Source organism: Xyrauchen texanus, chromosome 38 (genome assembly GCF_025860055.1).
Source record: "Xyrauchen texanus isolate HMW12.3.18 chromosome 38, RBS_HiC_50CHRs, whole genome shotgun sequence".
Lineage (NCBI taxonomy): Eukaryota > Metazoa > Chordata > Actinopteri > Cypriniformes > Catostomidae > Xyrauchen > Xyrauchen texanus.
The window spans coordinates 7690229-7709928 of NC_068313.1; the positions used below are offsets into that span (position 1 = coordinate 7690229).

General features: G+C 36.4%; 1 protein-coding gene across 5 annotated transcripts in view; it reads left to right on the top strand.

Moving 5' to 3' along the window:
- The window catches only part of LOC127632056 (teneurin-4), a 292730-nt gene that overhangs the window by 20780 nt on the left and 252250 nt on the right, over window positions 1-19700 (top strand). Inside the window, exon 3 of one of the 5 annotated variants that reach the window (XM_052110531.1) lies at window positions 5087-5092. The exons of the other annotated variants lie outside the window; for them this stretch is intronic. Within the exon in view, the coding sequence (XP_051966491.1) occupies window positions 5087-5092 (6 nt within the window). The remainder of the gene's footprint in view (window positions 1-5086; window positions 5093-19700) is intronic. 5 annotated transcript variants of the gene reach the window in all.

Sequence of the window (19700 nt, forward strand, 5' to 3'; positions counted from 1 at the left end):
TAATCCACTTAATCCACTGATATTTTTTTTTCTTGGAAAGTCATTTAAAGTAATAGTGGATTTTTTCTTTTGTTCTTGGAGCAAATGGGTGAAAATAATAGTTGCTGTGTTCTCCCATTAACTCCCCATTCAACGTTGTCGAAGTTTTCCTGCAAACTATTACTTCTGCGTTTCAAAACTCTGAGTGTGAAAAAGGTCTATTGCCTTTTCTGTGTCGAAATAAAAGCTCCCAGGTAAAGATGAAGTAAACGGGACAGAAATATATTACTTTTGTAGAACGCAAATCTAATAATGATAACTCAGCATTATATTCTAATAATCAACCTGACATGTTCCACAGTAATAATTTAGCATTATGCAATGTTCAACATTTGAAGGTAAATAATGCTTTTTATTACTATGTATCATTGTGTTTGAAATATAGTGCATATCAATGAAAATTATTGAATTTCATTCTTGTGTTTATATCATGAAAAACAAATTATTAGATTTATATTTCATGTCTTTAAAATATTTAACCTAATTGGCTACAATGGTTTGGATGAAATTATGGTTCCTCTGATAAAATAAACACAAACCCCCCAATTCAATTGGAATTTATTAACAACTCAAGCAGTTATTTTTCAAAACTCAAAACCAGTAAAGCCCAGACGAATCTCCCGAGGTGCGGGCAGATACCGAGGAATCCTCCTCCACAAAAACTGGGCATCAACTGTGAGAATGACCGCAAGCAGGCAGGTAACTGCACCACTTCAGACAGATACCCGAGCATGCTCTAACTACACAAGAGAGAAATGTTAGACATGACAATGAACAGTAACAATGATCCGACCTCAGACATGACACACAAGGGGAAATAAATAAGAGGAACGAACATGGGGCAGATTTCGCTCACAGCTGAAGGTAGTAATGATCAGCATTCCTATGGAAACAATCGGGGTTCCCATGGAAATGCTGATTCAGCACACAGCGGCATCTAAAACATATAAGGGCAAAACGTAATCATGCTTTGACAAAAACAGACAATGGATGATGATGCCACAGTCCTCATCACACAAACACACAGCCAGGACCGTGACATCACCGGAGGGCGCAAGTCGGCGATTTGCACACACACAAAACACAAGACAGACAGGGGACGATGATGTCATGGTCCTCCTCAGACAAAATCCAACCTAACCGGTTGACAGGACCATGACATCTTAAAATGATGTGGATTGGATAATACACAAAAGGAGTGACACAAAACAATAACACAGGCAAAAAATGTATTTGGATTTAAACTGAAGGACCAACCATTTTAAACATGTTTTGGTGCATTAAACAATGTGGCAATGTAGCTATCACTTCAAACACGTTGTTCCTAACAAATCTCTTTGTAATAATCTTTCGTGTGGTTAATTGCAAAACATTCTCTCTTTGATGTAGTGGTTGACATCTAAAAAAAAGAAAACAACTCGTGTTTAGAAGCGTAACTAGAAAAAATCATGGTGAAAGCGTTGGAAGTTTTTGTATATTTGGCTGATTCCCAAGTCATAAGTGCTTAAAAGTGGTCACGCTTGCATGAGAGCACAAACACTACTTCAAAGCAGACACCAGAGTGCTGGCGACTTTTGTCACGATTCATCACACTCGTGGTTCTTTTTTAATGCTTTATTTATTTGTTTACTCCTTTTTGCTGAGGCTTTTTCTCAGATGGTGGATTAGCAGAGTTAGTGCTGCCTCATTTGATGGCTCATTCTGAGACTCTAAAGACCCTGGTGGACAATGTGGGCCTGTTATCTGCTCTGCTCCATAAGCGCTCGCTTCTGACGCCGGAGACAGTTCTCACTAATGCTCTATCAGAGCCCCTGAGAGCTTCATGAAGACTGGGCCCACGCCACCACCACTACCGCTAATCACAAACCACAGCAGTTCACTAGTCTAATTTGTTTTATTTCTAGCTGTTTAATAACCCTTTGGGATGGCTTGCATGTGCAGTGTATGGGTGTTCCATCAACTACAAGCACATTTATGACTTTTATTTAAACTAAAATATTTCAACTTGTTCATATTATTTTTTTTTTACATCAAGGTGATATTAAAACCTTTTGTTTTTCATATGCCTTTTATTTTTAGACTTATATTATTATTATTTTACCCTTCTCAAAGACCCTGACTTTCATTCTTAAAACATTAATATAATAACAACAATAATAATAATAATCATATTTAATTATTTAATTATAAAAAATAATAATTATTATTATTAGTAGTAGTAGTAAAAACTGTTATATATAAATAAAGATAAATCATTTTAATTTTTTGAAAAGGATGCATATGCATTTTTACACAAATTATGACTGAGCCCCAGTTATGGCAACTTTTTAATGAAAGTTACTGTACTTGGTTACCACGCATACATGCTTGACATACACACGTGTGACGCATGGAGTAATCAGCAGAATATTGTATCATCAAAAGAATATTGAGTGTCATATTTAGATGTGTTCTTGTTCATGTTTTGATTCCATGTCTTTTATTTTGAAAAGTTTAGTTCCTGATTATCTAGTCATGTGATGTCCTGTTTTCCCTCCATGTTCATGTGTCTTGTTTTCATTGGTTTATTGTTTTATTAGGTTGTTATCAGTTCTAGTTTGTCATTGGTTTAGTTTAATTGTCTTATTATCTTGTTTAGTGTTCTGTTTGATCATTGGTTTATGGTCCCCCATGTCATGCATTTAAGCCCTCATGTTTACCATTGTCCTTGGTCTAGTATGTGAATGTGTATGATGTAACTTTGTAGTTTTGTGCCAAGCCAAGTCTAGTTTTTGTGATTTCATAGTCATGTTTTGTTTTGGTTTCACATTTGATATATCACTCTTCAAGTAATAAACTGCACTTGGGTTCCTTCATTTTCATGTCATTGTCTTCATTGTCCTTGCCAGCATCATTACATTGAGCATCATCAAGTTGTAATTTTTCAAATTATACACAGTGTGAAAATATTATTGAATCGTTTGTACTTAGTAAATGGCAAGACACAAGTCAGTCATTTTATAAAAGAAAATAAATAATGTAACTTCCATCACCGTCATTGCAAAACAGTCAATTGACTTAATGCAATTGAGAAAGTTTTCCATGCAATTATTATTATTGGATTTAATCTTGTCTTGTTGAACAAGTTTATTTTGTCTTATCTACTAGATAAAAATTTGTAAAAGTCATAATAATTATTAAAAAAAAAGGCAGTGCAATTTGTACCATTTTAGACTTTTTGACATTCTCAAGGCGCTTACCTCTTACCAGACTTTCCACATTGGAGAAGACATGGTGTTTAAAATAGTGGAGAAGATTGCAAATTCTATAGTGAAAGACTTTTGTGCACCGGCTACCACAAAAGAGAAATACCCCCGCTTGGATGGCTACTTTTCCACTGAGAAAGCTGATCTTTGACAGCATCTCTGTTTGGGTGTGACAACAGGTGATTGCACATGTTCCATCTCTCTCTCTCTCTCTCTCTCTCTCTCTCTCTCTCTCTCTCTCACTCATACATATATATATATTAGTATACATCATTTGAGATTTAGTCAAAGTGACACTGTGGTTAATGATGTTTTATAAAGTGATGAAATTAGTTCATGAGTTCTCATATGTTCAATGTATAGACAACATAGGCGTTGCTAAGCCCTATTCAGGTTGTCTTATTGTTGTCTTTTCGTATAGTCATGCAAAGCAGGTAACAATAAGAAATGCTTTTTTGTCACTTTTGGGTTAATAACTCACATATGTTGTAAATAAATGTGACATTTATTGTAATCATATGTTTTTGTAGTGTTTATCATTTTGAACTATTGGAGTTGTGAAATCATTCATTCATGTTTTATAATTAGGTTAATAAATGGGGAACAAAAATGAATGGTTAGGACAGATTAAACAGACTGCCAGTAAGTAACCAGTTACAGTAATTTATTGGTTGTATATATTCTTCAAGCAGTTTTGGTTATTAGGTATGAAAAGTGTGTTTTAAGAGGGAATATTTTCTAAGTCCACAAGTCAAAAGGGCCCATGTTATAGAAACAACCATATGCATAGTATGTGTCCATTCATGACTAGTTAGCATTGCATGTTCATTTTTCTCAGAATTCATTCGATGTGAAAAGATCTGAACAACTTGGTCTGAAATTAGACGTTCTTTGGTTGCAGAATTGTGCCAATTTGTGGCAATTTAGCCCCCACCTTTTGCTGAAAATCTGTGTAATGGGTTTCTGCGTATCAAAATGACAGACATTTCTTATTTATTATGCATGCTCAAATGACTGTAATTAAAGCTTATCTGACTGACATCAAAATGTGTGTCATCGACCCTCTACATGAAGTAGAGCTGAATTGATAATATTATATATACATATCTCGATAATTATGTTTTTGCTCTGAAATAGCATTTTATTCTAAACAGCCATTGTAGCCATATAGAATTAATACTTCAAAGACATTAAATACAATTTGTTTAATAATTATGAGTGCGTGTTTCCCACAGTTTTTCACTAAATTAACACAAGGGAGATTCAAATGTAATCATTTTCATTGATTTGCAAGTTTATACTTATATTATATATTTCTATCCTATTTACTTCACCCTAACCTGGGGTTTTTATTTTGACACTGCACTAAGGGTTTTATTATCTGTTTCATAATAAATTTTAAAAAACATATTGAGGTTATTTAATCATATTTTATCATATTTTGGTTTCCTCAGCTTTACTAAGGTTATTAAACAGGCTTAGTGTCACTGTAGTTTTAAGTGAAGATTAAAGTTATCGTTTCATTGCTGTGTACAATTGAAAACACATCAGAAAATTGCATTACAAGGCTGCTCTTCTCTCAATCAAATGAGCTTCAGTTTTTCCATTATATAGAACTTGCCATTTTGTCTATTGAAAACAAGTCAGTTCAGTGTTATTCAATAGTAATTTATATAGTGATTTATACATGCATATAATATCAAAGCTTTACTGTGACATTTTACCAAACATTTACAATATATCTTGCACAATAGCCTATCCTTAGTTTAACTGTGGTATTTGTAAAAAAAAAAAAAAAAAAGACCATAGTAACCTCAGGTAAAACCATTAATCTATTTTTGTAAACTTTGAGACAAGCCAAAAAACAAACAAGAAAGTATATAAATTATATTAACAGAATTCTTCTACAATTGCTTTAAACGACCTTGTACCACAAAGTCTACATTGTTCAGAAGGAGAAATGTAGTAATTATACACTCCACCTGGCATACATAAAAAATAATGTTTTAAAAACGCAAGTAAACAAAGGCAGAGTAATATAAGCTTTATTAGATTTACGTCCCTGTCTCCCAGAATGATTGTTAATGATGAAGTGCCTTTCAGCAAAAGCAATAATGAAAACAAATGGATTACTTTCTTCCTCTGCTTGCTATTTGAGAGAAGTGATTGTCAAAGCTAATATGATTAGTATGAAACCTTATGAAGCGATAATCCGAAATAAGAAGATAGCATAGACAGCCGGCAAAGACTGTCCAATATAGCTCAAGATACCTTGTTGTGAATTGTGTTACAATTGTCTCAAAGATAATTGTAGAAAGCCTTGCGGGTAATGGCTGTGCATGGTTTAAAGGAATATAGTTCAAACAGTCAGTCATACTGGCAAAGACATTGCCTAGTGATACTGGCAAAGACATTGCCTAGGATTTTGTTCTAGAATGTGCTTGCACATTACCTGGACCAACCTGGAATACAGTTTTAGAAATGTTAATTATTAATTTATTAAAGTTTCTTTTATATGTTTTTATGATACCATTGTTGGTAGACACAACTGGTCATTTCACATGTTATTGAAATGTTAGATTTGTGTTGCCAGACTATTGTCTTTTGAATAAAGTTTGGTGAAACATATGCATTTAAGGGTTAAATAATGAAGTGACTGTCAGGGCACAAAGTTAAGCTCAATTGACAGCATTTGTGTCATAAAATTGATTACCATAAAAATACATTTTGACTCGTTCCTTCTTTTCTTTAAAAAAAAAAAGTAAAAAAAAAAAGTTCTTACAATGGAAGTGAATAGGGCCAATTTTTGGAGGTTTAAACAGAAATGTAAAGGTTATGATTTTATAAATGTTATTTGAGGTGTATGGTGGTTTAAATTGTAATTTTTACAGTCGTTTTAGGGTTTGTTGACTACATCGTCATGGTAATGAAGTTGTAAAATTGGCTGTAACTTTACACAGAAAAGTTTATTAAGTAATATTATCACACTAAAATCATGTTTTCATGCATATTGTTTACGTCTTGTGGCTATTCTTATGAAACAGTGTGTATTTTAATGTTCAAAAATTGGCCCCCATTCACTTCCATTGTAAGTACCTCACTGTAACCTTGTTTTTCACTTTTTTAAAAGAAAAGGAGGATTGAGTCCTCCAATTTTGTGCTCATCAACATTATGCCACAAATGCTGTCGATTGAGCTTAACTTGTGTTGAACCCAGAATATTCCTTTAACACAGTGTTACCAAACACTGTGCCACGACACACTAGTGTGCCATGAAAGATTGCCAGCTGTGCCGTTTCGGAGAAATTTTTTCACTTTTGTGATTGTCAAGAGCAATGATTAATGTGCAAAAGTGACTGATATTTATACGCGTTAAGGGTCTATGAAGTGACGTCACTTTACACCAAATTGTTTTTACACACACATTTTTAACTTAATAAAAAGAACACCAATAATGTCTTTGAGAGTACAAAGCAACAAGAAATATTTAAATATTCCAAATTTGTGAAGAGACAATGAATGTCTCATAATTTATTTTAATTAAATATTACCATATTTTTACGAATATCAGAGACCCCAGTTATTTAACTAATTTAAACTCACAAAGAAAATGCTTAGGCCTAAACATAAATGAGTCATTTTATTACTTTCTGCTATCAAAGCAACTGCAAGCGTTTTTTTTCTTCTCTCTTCCAAATACATGTTTTCAGTGTTTATTGTGCACACCTCCTGCTTTTTACATGGCAAACTCGTAAAATCGCCTCTCCGTGACACTTTTTGCAACTCTTGTCGTGTGTAGGGAGATGCGGCGCTTGATGCTGGCCTTGAACGGAGTGTTAAAACTTGTTTTTTGCATGAGCCATCACAGACCCACTCATGCGAGTGAACCACTCAGTACAATCCTGTTTATGAAGCAATCGTCAACCGGGCTTTCCTAATTATCCATGCATTATCATTATGCACACTCGAGAGAAAATGTACCCTAGAGCTGATCGCATTCAGGATCCAACCAGAGTTCCCTTGATAATGTGGCGCAGATCACAAAAATTATCCAACCTATTAGAAATTTTAAGAAGATTGTTCTACATTACAGCGCTTTGAAGGAAGTCCAACATCTCAAATGGCTAGACATGCTAAGCAGCACTGAAGAGGAAAATATATATATTTTTTTCATAAATTCAATAGTTTATTTTTTAGAAACACTATGTACATTGATCTCATCACAGTAATGAGGAGCCATCAGTGGTCTTAGCAGTGGTTATGGACTTATCAACAGAAATGTCATTGTTAAACATGGAAGAACAATGGTAAACTGCCATGAGGGCAAGTCCTGTACAATTTTGAATAAAGGGGTTTAAAGTGTGGATTTTTCTTTTACTCCTGTTCTGACTGATCATGTTCGCTTTCATATATTCCAATAGATTACTTAAATCATTAGGCCTGAGTCCTGTTAACTCATATAATTCTCGTTCAATTAAAGTCTCCATATACCTTTTATCACTTTGTTTGTGGTGCGTTAAGAATAATTAATTAAACCGTTGGAAGTTTGTCGGTATGCTTTCTAAGGCTGAGAAAGTTTTGGAGATCACAGTCTTTCCCCACTGAAGCCGAAAGGAGCTGTACTTTCTTGACTGTTAACATGTTAACTGTTAACAACATGACCGCAGAGTGAACTGGTTTGCTTTAAAAAAGACCTTGTTATAGCTAAGAACACACTCATTAGACAATTTGAAGCTAAGCTGATACACTGGATCATAGTCTATGATCTAGTCTACTCTTTGTTTCACCCTAGCGGCTGAGACATTAAGGCTTGTAATGAGGCTGAATAGCAGACAGTCATTTACTGTTGCTTCAGCCTGCTGGCACGAATGTCTCTCTAAACGTAGTCTTCGTTTCAGAGCAACTTTGGGCCTGATGCCCATTATGGTCACTTAAAAAGAAGAAAGAAAAAACGTGACTCGTGTGTTTTCCTTTTAAGGATGCTGAGGTAGTGAAATACCACTGTCTACCTGGTGTCAGTGAGAAGAGTTTTGGCAAAGGTTTGGGCTCTGTCTCACTCTTGTTTTTTCCTTTTACTTTCTCTTAGAGATACTCGCAAAGCTCAGCTGTCACCATTGCAGTGGCACTGTTATCTCCACTGTATGGATGGCTTGCTTTTTGCAGGTTACACAAGCTGTGCTTCCCTCAGTTTGACATCAAACATACTGCATTCACTGAGGGTGCTAACAAGAGATGACCTAAAATGCTGGAAACCTTGCTAGCTCTGACTTTTTATCCTTTGGCATGGCTTTTAGTGGTTTAATAATCAGCATAGATCTGGCGTTACGATATTGTAGTGATTCATTAATATTGCAAATCTTTGTTCAATTCAAAACTGTGATATATTGCAAACTTGTAATCACTTGTTTCTCATTCATCTACATAAGATTTTGGTGCTTTGTGCCACAAGTGCTGAACGTCCTGCCTTTCTTCATTATAGAACCATAGAATTAGTTGTAGACTTAGATTCTTAGTTTCGTTCTGAGTTTACATTTTGATCGATAAGCAGTAGTGTTTGTGACTTAAAGGGATAGTTCCCCCAAAAATGAAAATTATCTCATTATTTACTGTTGTGTATGACTTTCTTTCTTCTGCAGAACACATCTGAAGAAAAATAGATACATTTCTTTGCTCAATAGGTCCTTAAATGCATGTGGATGGCGATTTCTCTTTTGAAGCTCCAAAAATCACAGACAGTCAGCATAAACGTCATTCATACGACACCAGCTGTTAAATTAATGTCTTCTAAAGCAACACCATCGCTTTTGGTGTGAAAAGATCAATATTTAAGTACTTTATTAAACTTTAAATCATGCTTCCGGTCAGCAGCGGTGCTTGCGTGATGTAATCGCATTGTCTCTTGAAACTAGGGCTGCACGATTATAGCAAAAATCATAATTGTCGATTATTCCGATTATTAATGTCCATTCAAATATTAAATTACCATGATGTCACAAAGTAAGCAACTGTGCGGTTCTTCAGAGTAGCAGATTTCAATGGTGGATATTTGCTGCGCTCCAGTTTCTTTTAAGCATCTTTTAAGCATTCTATTGTATTGTATTTTAGATTTTAATAATGTTTGTTAAGGTAAGGCAAATACAAATGATTTAAAATGTATATCTATGTGTGACAGGACGGAGGGCGGGGCCGGGTTCTGATTCTACACACTCGGTCCCTTATCAGGCTAATCAAGCGTCCGAGGGGAATAAAGGCCAAATGTGGATGGTGGTGCGAGAGAGAACATTTATGGGCAGCTGACCGTCGTGTGTTTATGTTTGTGTCTTTTTTGCTTCAGTTTACCATTAAACTATTATTTATATTGTCAAGCCAGTTCTCGCCTCCTCCTTCCCATTGAACTGCGTTACACTGGTGCCGAAACCCGGGAAGGAGGAGGGATGCACGTAGTGGAGTTCTCGCTGCTACCATCCACCCCAACGGAGCAGCCGTCTTCCAGGGGACAGAGGAGCTCGGCCGCCTGGAAGCGGAGGAATTGGCCGCCGACCGCGAGAGGAGAAGGGGCTCATAGCCGACCGACTTGAGCGGAGATGACCTGCCGGCAGACCGGTAAGGTCATACCCGCCTTCTTGAATCTGGGAGGGGACAGGGGGAGGGAAATAAAATAATTAAAATAGGGGGTACTTCTTGTAACGGTGTAGTACCCCCCCAAAAAAACACTGTAAAATGTAAAAGAGAGGGAAACACTTACTTTTACACTGAGTGCAGCATTCAAACAAAGCTGTGTAATCAGCATAATAAATAAATTATTTACACCGTGTCTGTTACTTGATTAGAATGGGAGCGTAGATCTGTATTTATTTGTTTCTTCAATCACAAAGGTGCTTTGTGTGCTTATCTCAACCGAGTGGATAATGTGCGATTACGTCTGTATCATGGCAATGCGAATATGTCACACGAGAGACTGCTTGGACTCCACCCTCTCGTGAAGCTTACCTGAAGCATTGAATTATAGTTAAAATGTACTTAAATACTGATATGTTTTCGCACCAAAGCTTATCGCAATAGAATACATTAATTTAACCGCTGACTGTCTGTGATTTTCAGAGCTTCAAAAGAGAAATCACCATTCACTTGCATTTTAAGGACCTACTGAGCTAAGATATTTTTCCATTATTATGCAAATGTGTTCTGGAGAAGAAAGAAAGGCATACACACCTGGGATATCATGAGGGTGAGTAAATAATGAGAGAATTTTCATTTTTGGGTGAACAAACCCTGGTATGATGCCATACATATCAAGTTGAACCTGCTCTTTTTTTATATAAAATAATATGAATGTGAAAAACGTAACTAAATTCATTGATTTTTGTGGTTAGAATATTGATGCAGTATCATGATGCAAAATATTGCTGTTCTATGTGCTGACTGGAAAATAAGACCTCAGACCAACCTGCAACAAGCTGCTCTACTTCTCATTACTAGGTCCAAGAGAGCACCCAATAGTAATGCCACATAAATCAAATTTAAGAAGAAAACCGATAATAAATGGGATTGTGTGCTGTGGTTCTTCAATAAATGAGCCTGTAGAGGCTGTGCCATTATCATAATTATATATATTCTGTATACAATATATATGTTATATTTTCAGCATTATTTGACTTATTGGCTGAAGTATCCATTTCCAAATGGTGAGGTAGGGGTTTATTACTAAATTAGGGCTTTGTGTCATAGAGCTGTCACTCAGAGCATAATGGAAATGGTGTTTGTTACATTATCTCTCCTCTGAGCATTTAATATTTAGAACATTAGCATAGTTACCCACGTACTGCGTAAATGAACACAGCAGGGGAGTCCTTCTCATCCTGTCGCATTTCATGCCATTATTTCACACAGATTTGTCTTATGACTGATTTATGTTATGTTTTAGACAGAAATAGTCACAGAAATGCCTCATTACTCTCATTAAAGCTAGAACAATCATTATTAATAATTTATATACCATCGTTTTCTGTGGGATAATTCTGGTAGCGTGCTTTTGCTTGTGATTTCTAATATGTGCGCACTTTGTTTTCATGAAAGCTGTTTGAGCCCGGTTTCACATTTTTCTTGGTTGGTGGTCTCGGCAAATGTGTGGAGAATGGATCAATATTTCATGCCTTGCGAAACGTAAACCTCAGCAACAGCTAACATTGGCAAAAAATTGGTCTTGTTCTAAGCTTAAAGAGAAATGCAGTCTTAAAATGTCAGGATATTGCAAAATTACCATTAAGCCTTTGTGTCAAAAGGCCTGCTCTGCTTATAAATAACATCTATGGCAGTGATACTCAAAGTCTGGCCTGCAGGCCAAATATTCCCCCCAAAAGGGTTATTAGTGGCGCATCACTACAATCGGGCTTTTTCATAATTCGTTTATTTTTATTTAATTGTCACTTCCATGTCTACGCTGCAAACGTGACATGTAGCGACAAGCTAGAATGCACCTGTTAATATGAACAAAACTGTCTAGTGTAAAAAATAAACTTTGAGAATGCGTGGTGTGACAAATCTAACTCACATTATTATTAATAAAAATCCCATATGTACACTCCAAGTGCTTTTTATTCTCTTACCCTGTCATTTTATTCAGCAGTCACCTTGGCCACCCAGCATTTTCTAAAAGTGGCTCTAAGGCAAGTATTTTGAGCAACCGTGATCTTTGGCTTTGTGCAAGGAGATTGTACGGCCTACTGATGCAATGATCCAGCATATGTTAATTAGAAGTGGGGACACACATACTTTTAGCCATGTAGGGAAAGCTAAAGAATGATTTGAATAGCATGCAAACAAATCCCATGTTATCATTTAAGCTTATTTTTCGTCATAACCCCTTACTGAGAAAAAGGTTTTGCATTTCCTCAACTCTGTTGTATAGAAGTGGTGCATTACAGCCACTTGATCAGTGAACATCTTTCTGCAGGGTATACTTTAGCATTTTACTAGGCCAGGCCCTCAATGCATGAGGCACCATGGGTGCGGTGCCATCTTTGCGCAATGCCGCCCCAGGCTAGCCACATGCAGCACTAATGAGCTGCTTATATTTTCAGGCTTGGCTTGCTCTCACCACCACCAAAAGTAAACTTCTGAGTCATATTTTGTGTCTTAAAGAGGATTTTGAAGGATCGGTTGATTATTTTTGTGCTTGCGTTTGATTGTGGACTAGGGGCGTCATGCACCTATTTTTTTGGGGTGGCATAAACCAAGCAAAATTATAGCTGGATTTCACAGTCAGTGATTACAGTTTATGCTCATTATATGGAAAATGCAGCTTTGATATTGTGATGACACCTTCTTAACTTGAGTTTTGAGACATGAGGATGGGTAGATTATGCTTTCATTTTTAGATTAAAGCAAATGATCTGCTGAAGTTAAGACTCTTTTGGACTGACCAAATTTAGGCATGAGAATTTATGATTTCTGCTTTAGCATCTTAGAATTTTCTATGTACAATATTCTTGCCACTTAAAGAAATAGTCCACACAAAAAGGAAAATTCTGATATCACTAATGTTTACTAATGATGTGTGTAATGATCTGTACTAATGACTTTCTGTGGAATACAAAAGGTAAATTTTTTATTTTATCCTTGCCAGTGAGTTACAGTACATTTAGGTAATGTCCTCACACATAGCTATCGTGTGACTTAAAAAAGATTTGAAAGTCATATGGAGCAACTTTTGGATACTTTTATGGTGTGTTTTTTTATGTGGAGCTCTCTAAAGGTTTTAAATGTACACTGTCTTGTACGTGTATTACATTTACACTGTATATTTCAATAATTTTAAATTTTAACCATCACATTGGCCATGTAGTTGATCTGTCAGAAGAAGTGAAGCTTCCACCAAAACCACACGTTAAAATTAAAGCTCAAGTCAAAATAATAGCATGATTCAAAATAAAAGCTAGGTGCCTGAAATTAAAGAAATTGCAACAGAAATATATTACAACTGTATAGTACAATGTAATATTCATTGCACTGTAAAAAAATCCATAATATTTATGGTAAAAGACTGTAAAATGCTACAGAAAAACGTTAATTGGTAAACGGGCAGTATATATAAAATATATTTAAAAAGACAATACATGTAATTTTACAGTACAAATTTGTACAATTGTTTTTTTTTTTTTTTCACAAGTAAAAAGTATGATATTACCATATAATTAATGGTAAAAATGTATATTATGTTTAAAAAAAAAGAGTACATGTACTTTTTATGGTAAATTGTTAATTGTTAAAATTACAGTTAAAAAATATTATCTGGCATTCCCATAATTCCCTGTGTTACCCATCAAATTTCATTTTATTATATGGGAATAGTTGTTTCTTCTTATTTTTAATATCAGTTATGTACATTGGGGTGTTCTATGTTATATTTGATGTTAATGTTTACTGCATTATTTTAATTTCACATGTGTTACCCTGATGGTGTGTTTGTGTGAGTGACACTGAGCACTGTCTCTACATGTTTATTGGTCAATGCTCTTGGAAAGGTCACTACTGACAAAATGTATGTCATCATGTGCCCTTCTGTAAATACTACAGTGAGTAACAATAGATTTATAAAGTGAAAAGCAGATTTTTAACAGTTTCAGAAGTTTAAAGTATTAAGTTTATAAACAGTATTTTAATAATATAAATGGTAAAGCACAGTAAAATATACAGGCATCAAAATGACATCCTGTAAAGCCTGAAGCAAGGTTACTGTATTTCTTACCGTCAATTTAACATGATTTTTTAACAGTATTTTAACAATTTAACAGTATTAGTGTGTAGTAATACTGATAATAATAATAATTATAGAAAAATTGCTCGGAATAAAAGTGTGTTAAAATGGTATGTTAAAAAGTGTTTTTTACTTGTTAAAAGTTTTTTTAATAGACACCATTTTGATGATGAAATTAAACATTAAAACAATTATTTCAGGAAAAATTATAAATAAAAAATGAAAAAATAAACAGATTTCTGGGCCCTGCTTAAAAACACCTAAAAAAAACATGCTTATCTTTTAATTAATCATTTATAAGTTAAGTTGAATTTTAAATAGGCTAAATGAGTGTGTTCAGGGTGGTTTCAGATCATTCTGTGCCCTAGATGAGATCCCTATTGCCCCACTGTACCCTACAATGTTATTAGCATTGTTCTGAATGGACTTGGTCATGTTTGCTCTGGTGGAACAGCTGTAGGAACATGTGTTTTAAACTGATTAACACGAACTGGCCCCTTTGAAGTGGGAGCCCATCTAGAGAGTTTTACAGAACAGGCGTGATGGAGATTAGTTTGATGCTTTTTTAGGCCATCCACTGTGTGCGATGGGACCACAGAGGAGATGCTCGCCCGGTTCTGGGACGAAAGCATTCCCATGTGCTGTTGAGGGATGCAAGGACGGTAGTGCCGAGCATGGAGAATATCGTTAAGAAAGAGCTATAAGGAGATGTGAACCTGCCCTTGGAGTTCCAGAACAAAGTGAGCCCCAGGGATGTTTGAATGGACTATCTTGAAGGGGATTTGGCAGTGTCAGCCCTTGTCATGTCATGTGAGCTGAGTGTAAACATCAATATCAGACAGCCATAGATCAGACGGTTCCAGATTTCAGACTTAAATCCTGACAGCAAATACTCTGAAGGCTTTATCAGTGCAAGACATTGCTGCTTAGAGCTGTCTGACTTTCAGAATGTTGTTTGTTGGGTGGAGAATATTATGGGATATTTCAATTCACATTTATGAATTTTAATTGTCATGTTTGTGTATTGTTAGGATTAACAAAAAGTGACAGTTAAACACCTAATTTTATTACTGGACAATTTTAAAGTCCCCACGACCTAACATTTTAGTTAGTTTAGTGGCTTTTAGTGCATATCTCTCTTCTCCAAAATGAAGGTCTTCACAAGATGCCCCCTCTACATTGTATTGAGTAGAAACTTTATGGATTGTTTGGATTCAGTGGAGGCCTAATCTGGTGAGGTATGTCTATAGCGGCAGTTGTGTTGAACTTAACCAACAGTTGTCAGATTTGCGGCCTGGATGGCAAAGAAAATCCTCATTCAGTGTTCTTTTGATTCTGATCTGTAGGCGTCAATCTTCTCCCTTGCGTCGTGTGCCGCCATTGAGCAGCTAAACAGATGGTGCCTTTCAGCAAGGCGGAGAATTGCAAAGAGGAGGCCCTCTTGTTCCTCAGAAAAAAAAGAGAAATGAGAGAAGGTGAACTAGGAAGGTAAGGAAAGACAGGCAGTGGAGGATGACGGAGAAGAAAGGAGAAAATAGACCCTGACTCTACTGTAGAGAAAGTTTATGGCACATTCAAGGCTTCACTGGATGAAGGTGTGAGATGATTTGGATGCAGTGCCTTTGACATATAACAAGCACATAGAATTATCTTTATATGTAATTGGTCACTACTTACATAACACTGAAATGTACTATGAACTATGAATTTAACATGAACTTTTAGTGTCAATGTGTTCTTTTACAAATGTAATAGAGACATTGTGTGGCTCTAAATGACACAGGGGATTAGTTAATGTACTGTCTAGTCTATGTTTTTATTATATATATATATTGAAACTCAATAACAATCAATATTACTTTCTGTAAACTTCTTGAATGTTTTTAAATTTTAAAGAAATTGTACATACAATATCTGTCCATGACAAAAAATGGAACATGTCAATAGTAAATGTGATGAACTAGGGCTGGGTAAAATATACATTTTACAATTAATTTTGATCTTTATGTAAAACATCCTGATATCAGTTCTTATAATCCCAAGATATAATCTTTTCTTTGGAGTTTACTTTAGTTTCAGGTTTTTATTTTTGTTTTAAGTAATATTTTTGCAATGTTCTAAGAGGGAAATTTCCCTGTATAATTTATTGCATTAGCTAAAAGATAATTTCTTTCATATGTAAGCAGATTGGACAACATCACTCAAAAAACAAGTCTTTGGCTAAACTTGATTAAATCATGGACAGTAGTACCACACATTTGAAATTAGTTCTCTTTAATTAAAATTACCATGTGATCTCAACTTAAATTCTTCAAATTCTTCTAAGTGAATATAGTAAACCAAACCAAATTTAACAAGTCGAAATTATTCAAATTAAACTCTATTGTGAAATGATAAATTAAATGCTAGCATGCTAAATACTTGTGTAAACACTTCTGTGTACAACTTGTTCACTATGTTATGATTAGCATGCCGATTACTTTAAAATGGATAAAACAATTTAAAGAAACTCAAAGGATATTGTTCCTCAACCTAGTTTCAAGCTCAAGATTTTGTGAGTTCCTCGTGCACCTCTGGGAACAATGGAACCGGTGCGTGGCATGGCCGTGAGCGGCGCTCCCAACCCAGGAACCAATCATCAAGCCGTGAGGGCTCAGGGCAAGGTGGAAGGTTCCACTCCAGCCCAACACTCGCAGCGGCCTGGGTAAGCGTGGCCATCAGCTCCATGTCAGCCTCAGACTGGGCGGCCACACCCAAAGGTGGGTGCCCAGTCGAGTCCTCAGCATCTGACTATGCCAACCTGCTCTCCAATGTTGCGATCAAGAGCTCATCCTGTGCTCGAGCCCTGAACGAGATATTAAACTTGCCCTGAGGCGAACTGCCTGTCTCATCCCAGAACTCGACCGGGGATACGAGCATACCGGGGAATGGGAGGTCCGTGGGGGATTACCTGGTGGAACCACTCCCATTGGGGTCCCCAAATCACCCTCAGCACTAAACATCCCGGCCTTGTACCCGTAGGTAGAAGGACCAGGGTGGGGAGCGGCTGGATGTTGCCATGGGCATATTCTCGCAGTGAGAACATGAACTATCCACGAACGCTGCCTCAATGTGAGTTTGGCCCAGACAGTGAGAAAGCGATTGTGGCCGTCAGAGGCGTAGAGATATCGACCGCATCCAGGAACTAAACACAGACGGAAAGGCATCTTTTAAAAGACGCTCTCCGCCAGTGTGCACTCTTTTAGAAGGAAATATACTCTTGTTAGAATATAGTCTTTTAGCTGTCGAAGCACCCAGGTGCATACTTTGCACTAGTTGTGCACTAAGTGGAGAAAGCAGCTGAAATGCACCATATATCCAACAGCATATGCTTCTCGTGTTCGAGGTGAATGGAACGGCAGTGGAACTCGCTGCTCATAAACGCTCAGCTCCGAAGAAAAAATCTGAATTAGTGTTTGCAAGCCAGCTCCTTTTATACCGTATGTCCGGGGGAGTGTCATGCAAATTCCACTCGCTAATTCCCATTGGCCTTTTCTCAAAGATCAGAAATTTTTGGGGCTCACAAGAGCGACCCCTAGTGTCTCTACATCAACACAATTTTGAGTGAGTGACAGATAGAGAACCTCTGCCCAGTTTCAGTTAACCAAACAAGAATATTCATGTTGTTCCAATGCATATGGATTAAGAAGAGCTTAAAAGACATTTTTTAGTTAAATAACCTCAGTTAATTTAAGTTCCCTTGGTTACATATTTTTTTTTTTTTGTAATATGAGCATCAGAGGATTGGGTAAAACTGACGATAGTGAAAGTATTTTTTTCAGTGTATATCTGAAATATACTCAAATAAATCAGTATGAAATCACAACGCTTCTGAAATCAGAATCAAATCAATTTGACATCTGTATCAATACGAAACCCACCCCATGATGAACTACACCTGTACTTATTATGCTTGGGCACCTGTGTGAACTTGAGGGGAATTGACTACACACATTAACTAAAAATTATTATTGGTACCACTTCTTTAAATTAATCGTCAAAAGGACTCAAACCTATGAAGTTGGATCCAAAGGCCTAGCTTACTTTGTTTGCAGTGGTTTGTTTGCATTTCAAATTAAATTCAATAAAATTTTTATTGTGACTTGAATGTCCAAATTCTTTTGGACCCATAGTATCTATTCAGATCTTTTTTTTTAATTAATATTATTATTATTATTATTCTTTATAATGAATTACAGATATTTATTTTCCTTCTCAGAGGTAAATACAACTTAAAAATTCCAAAGGATGAAAAATCCTCAGCTATATATGATATTGATGATTTCTTTGGCCTAATAGTTTGGTCGAGCCTAATTACAGGGTTTTATTGTATCCTCTCATAAAGGAGGAAGTCCTGAAGTGCAGGTTTAAATGTGTTGTTTGGGTCAGTCTTAAATGGTGCTTTTGTCTCTGCGATCGTTAAATTCTGTTTTATTACAGAAGAATATAATTTCCACTAATGTGTCTGTTGTCTATAAAAGAAAGCATTTGCGTGTATTTATAATTTGTCCTCATGCATTACACAACACATTAAATGCAGTCATATTGATTGTGTGCTGTTTGATAGCTTAGACTTGGAAATTTATTTTTTCCAATCTGCCTCCTGCCCATATTTGTGTGGTTTCTTGTCTGGAGGATACTTTGGCAAGTGAAAAGGGCAATAGTATTCCTTATTTTTGCTTACAAAAAACTTTTTGGCTGGATACTTTTGAAGTTTTGGTCGCAAATCCCAATTGACAAGTGACTTACCTTAAGACAAATCATCAATACTTAAATTCTAAATATCAAGAGGCAACTTTTATCTTTCTCACCCAGTGAATGTGTACTTTTGCTATTCCTTTATGGAAAACTTTAGAAGGATTTAAAATGCCATTGTAATGGGGTCCAAAAGTATTGCAGCCTATTTTCATGAAAATTACATGTCTGTGGAGACATTTCTGCAAAATTATATTATGTGGTTCCATACAAGTATCACGGCAGTTCTGAGATTAAATGTCCAATGTGAGGCATTAAAAGTTTCTTAACATTCTCCCAACCAGATGAGGTTTTAAAGGTTAAAGGAGCAATATGTAAATTGTCATCAAGTGTTTAAAATGGGTACTGCAGTCCAAATTCAAAATATTGGAGAGAGTTGTCTCCCATTTTCCATCTTTCTCTCCTTCTGCACGTTGAGTGCAGATTTCGCCCCTTTCCTATTCTTTTGCCCGCAAAATGCCGCCACCTGCGTCGTCTCTGGCAACCAAAGCCTACAGTGCCACTGGACAGGCCGCCTCCACCCTGTATGCCATGGCCATCCTGCAGGTACACCAGGCCAAGGCACTTAAAGAACTGCACATGGGTAGTGCTGATCCCGATGTGCTGCAGGAGCTGTGCTCGTGACCGACCTCGCCCTCCGGGTGATGAAGGTCACAGCGCGAGCACTCGGGCAGGTGATGTCCACCTTGGTGGTCCTGGAACTCCACTTGTGGCTGAATCTGGTTGAGATGAGGGACTCCGACAAAGCCCACTTTCTCAACATGCCCATCTCCCAGATTGGATTTTTCGGCAACACCGTTGAGGACTTTGCCCAGAAGTTCTCGGTGGTGAAGAAGAAGATGGAGGTTATTAAGCTCATGATCCCG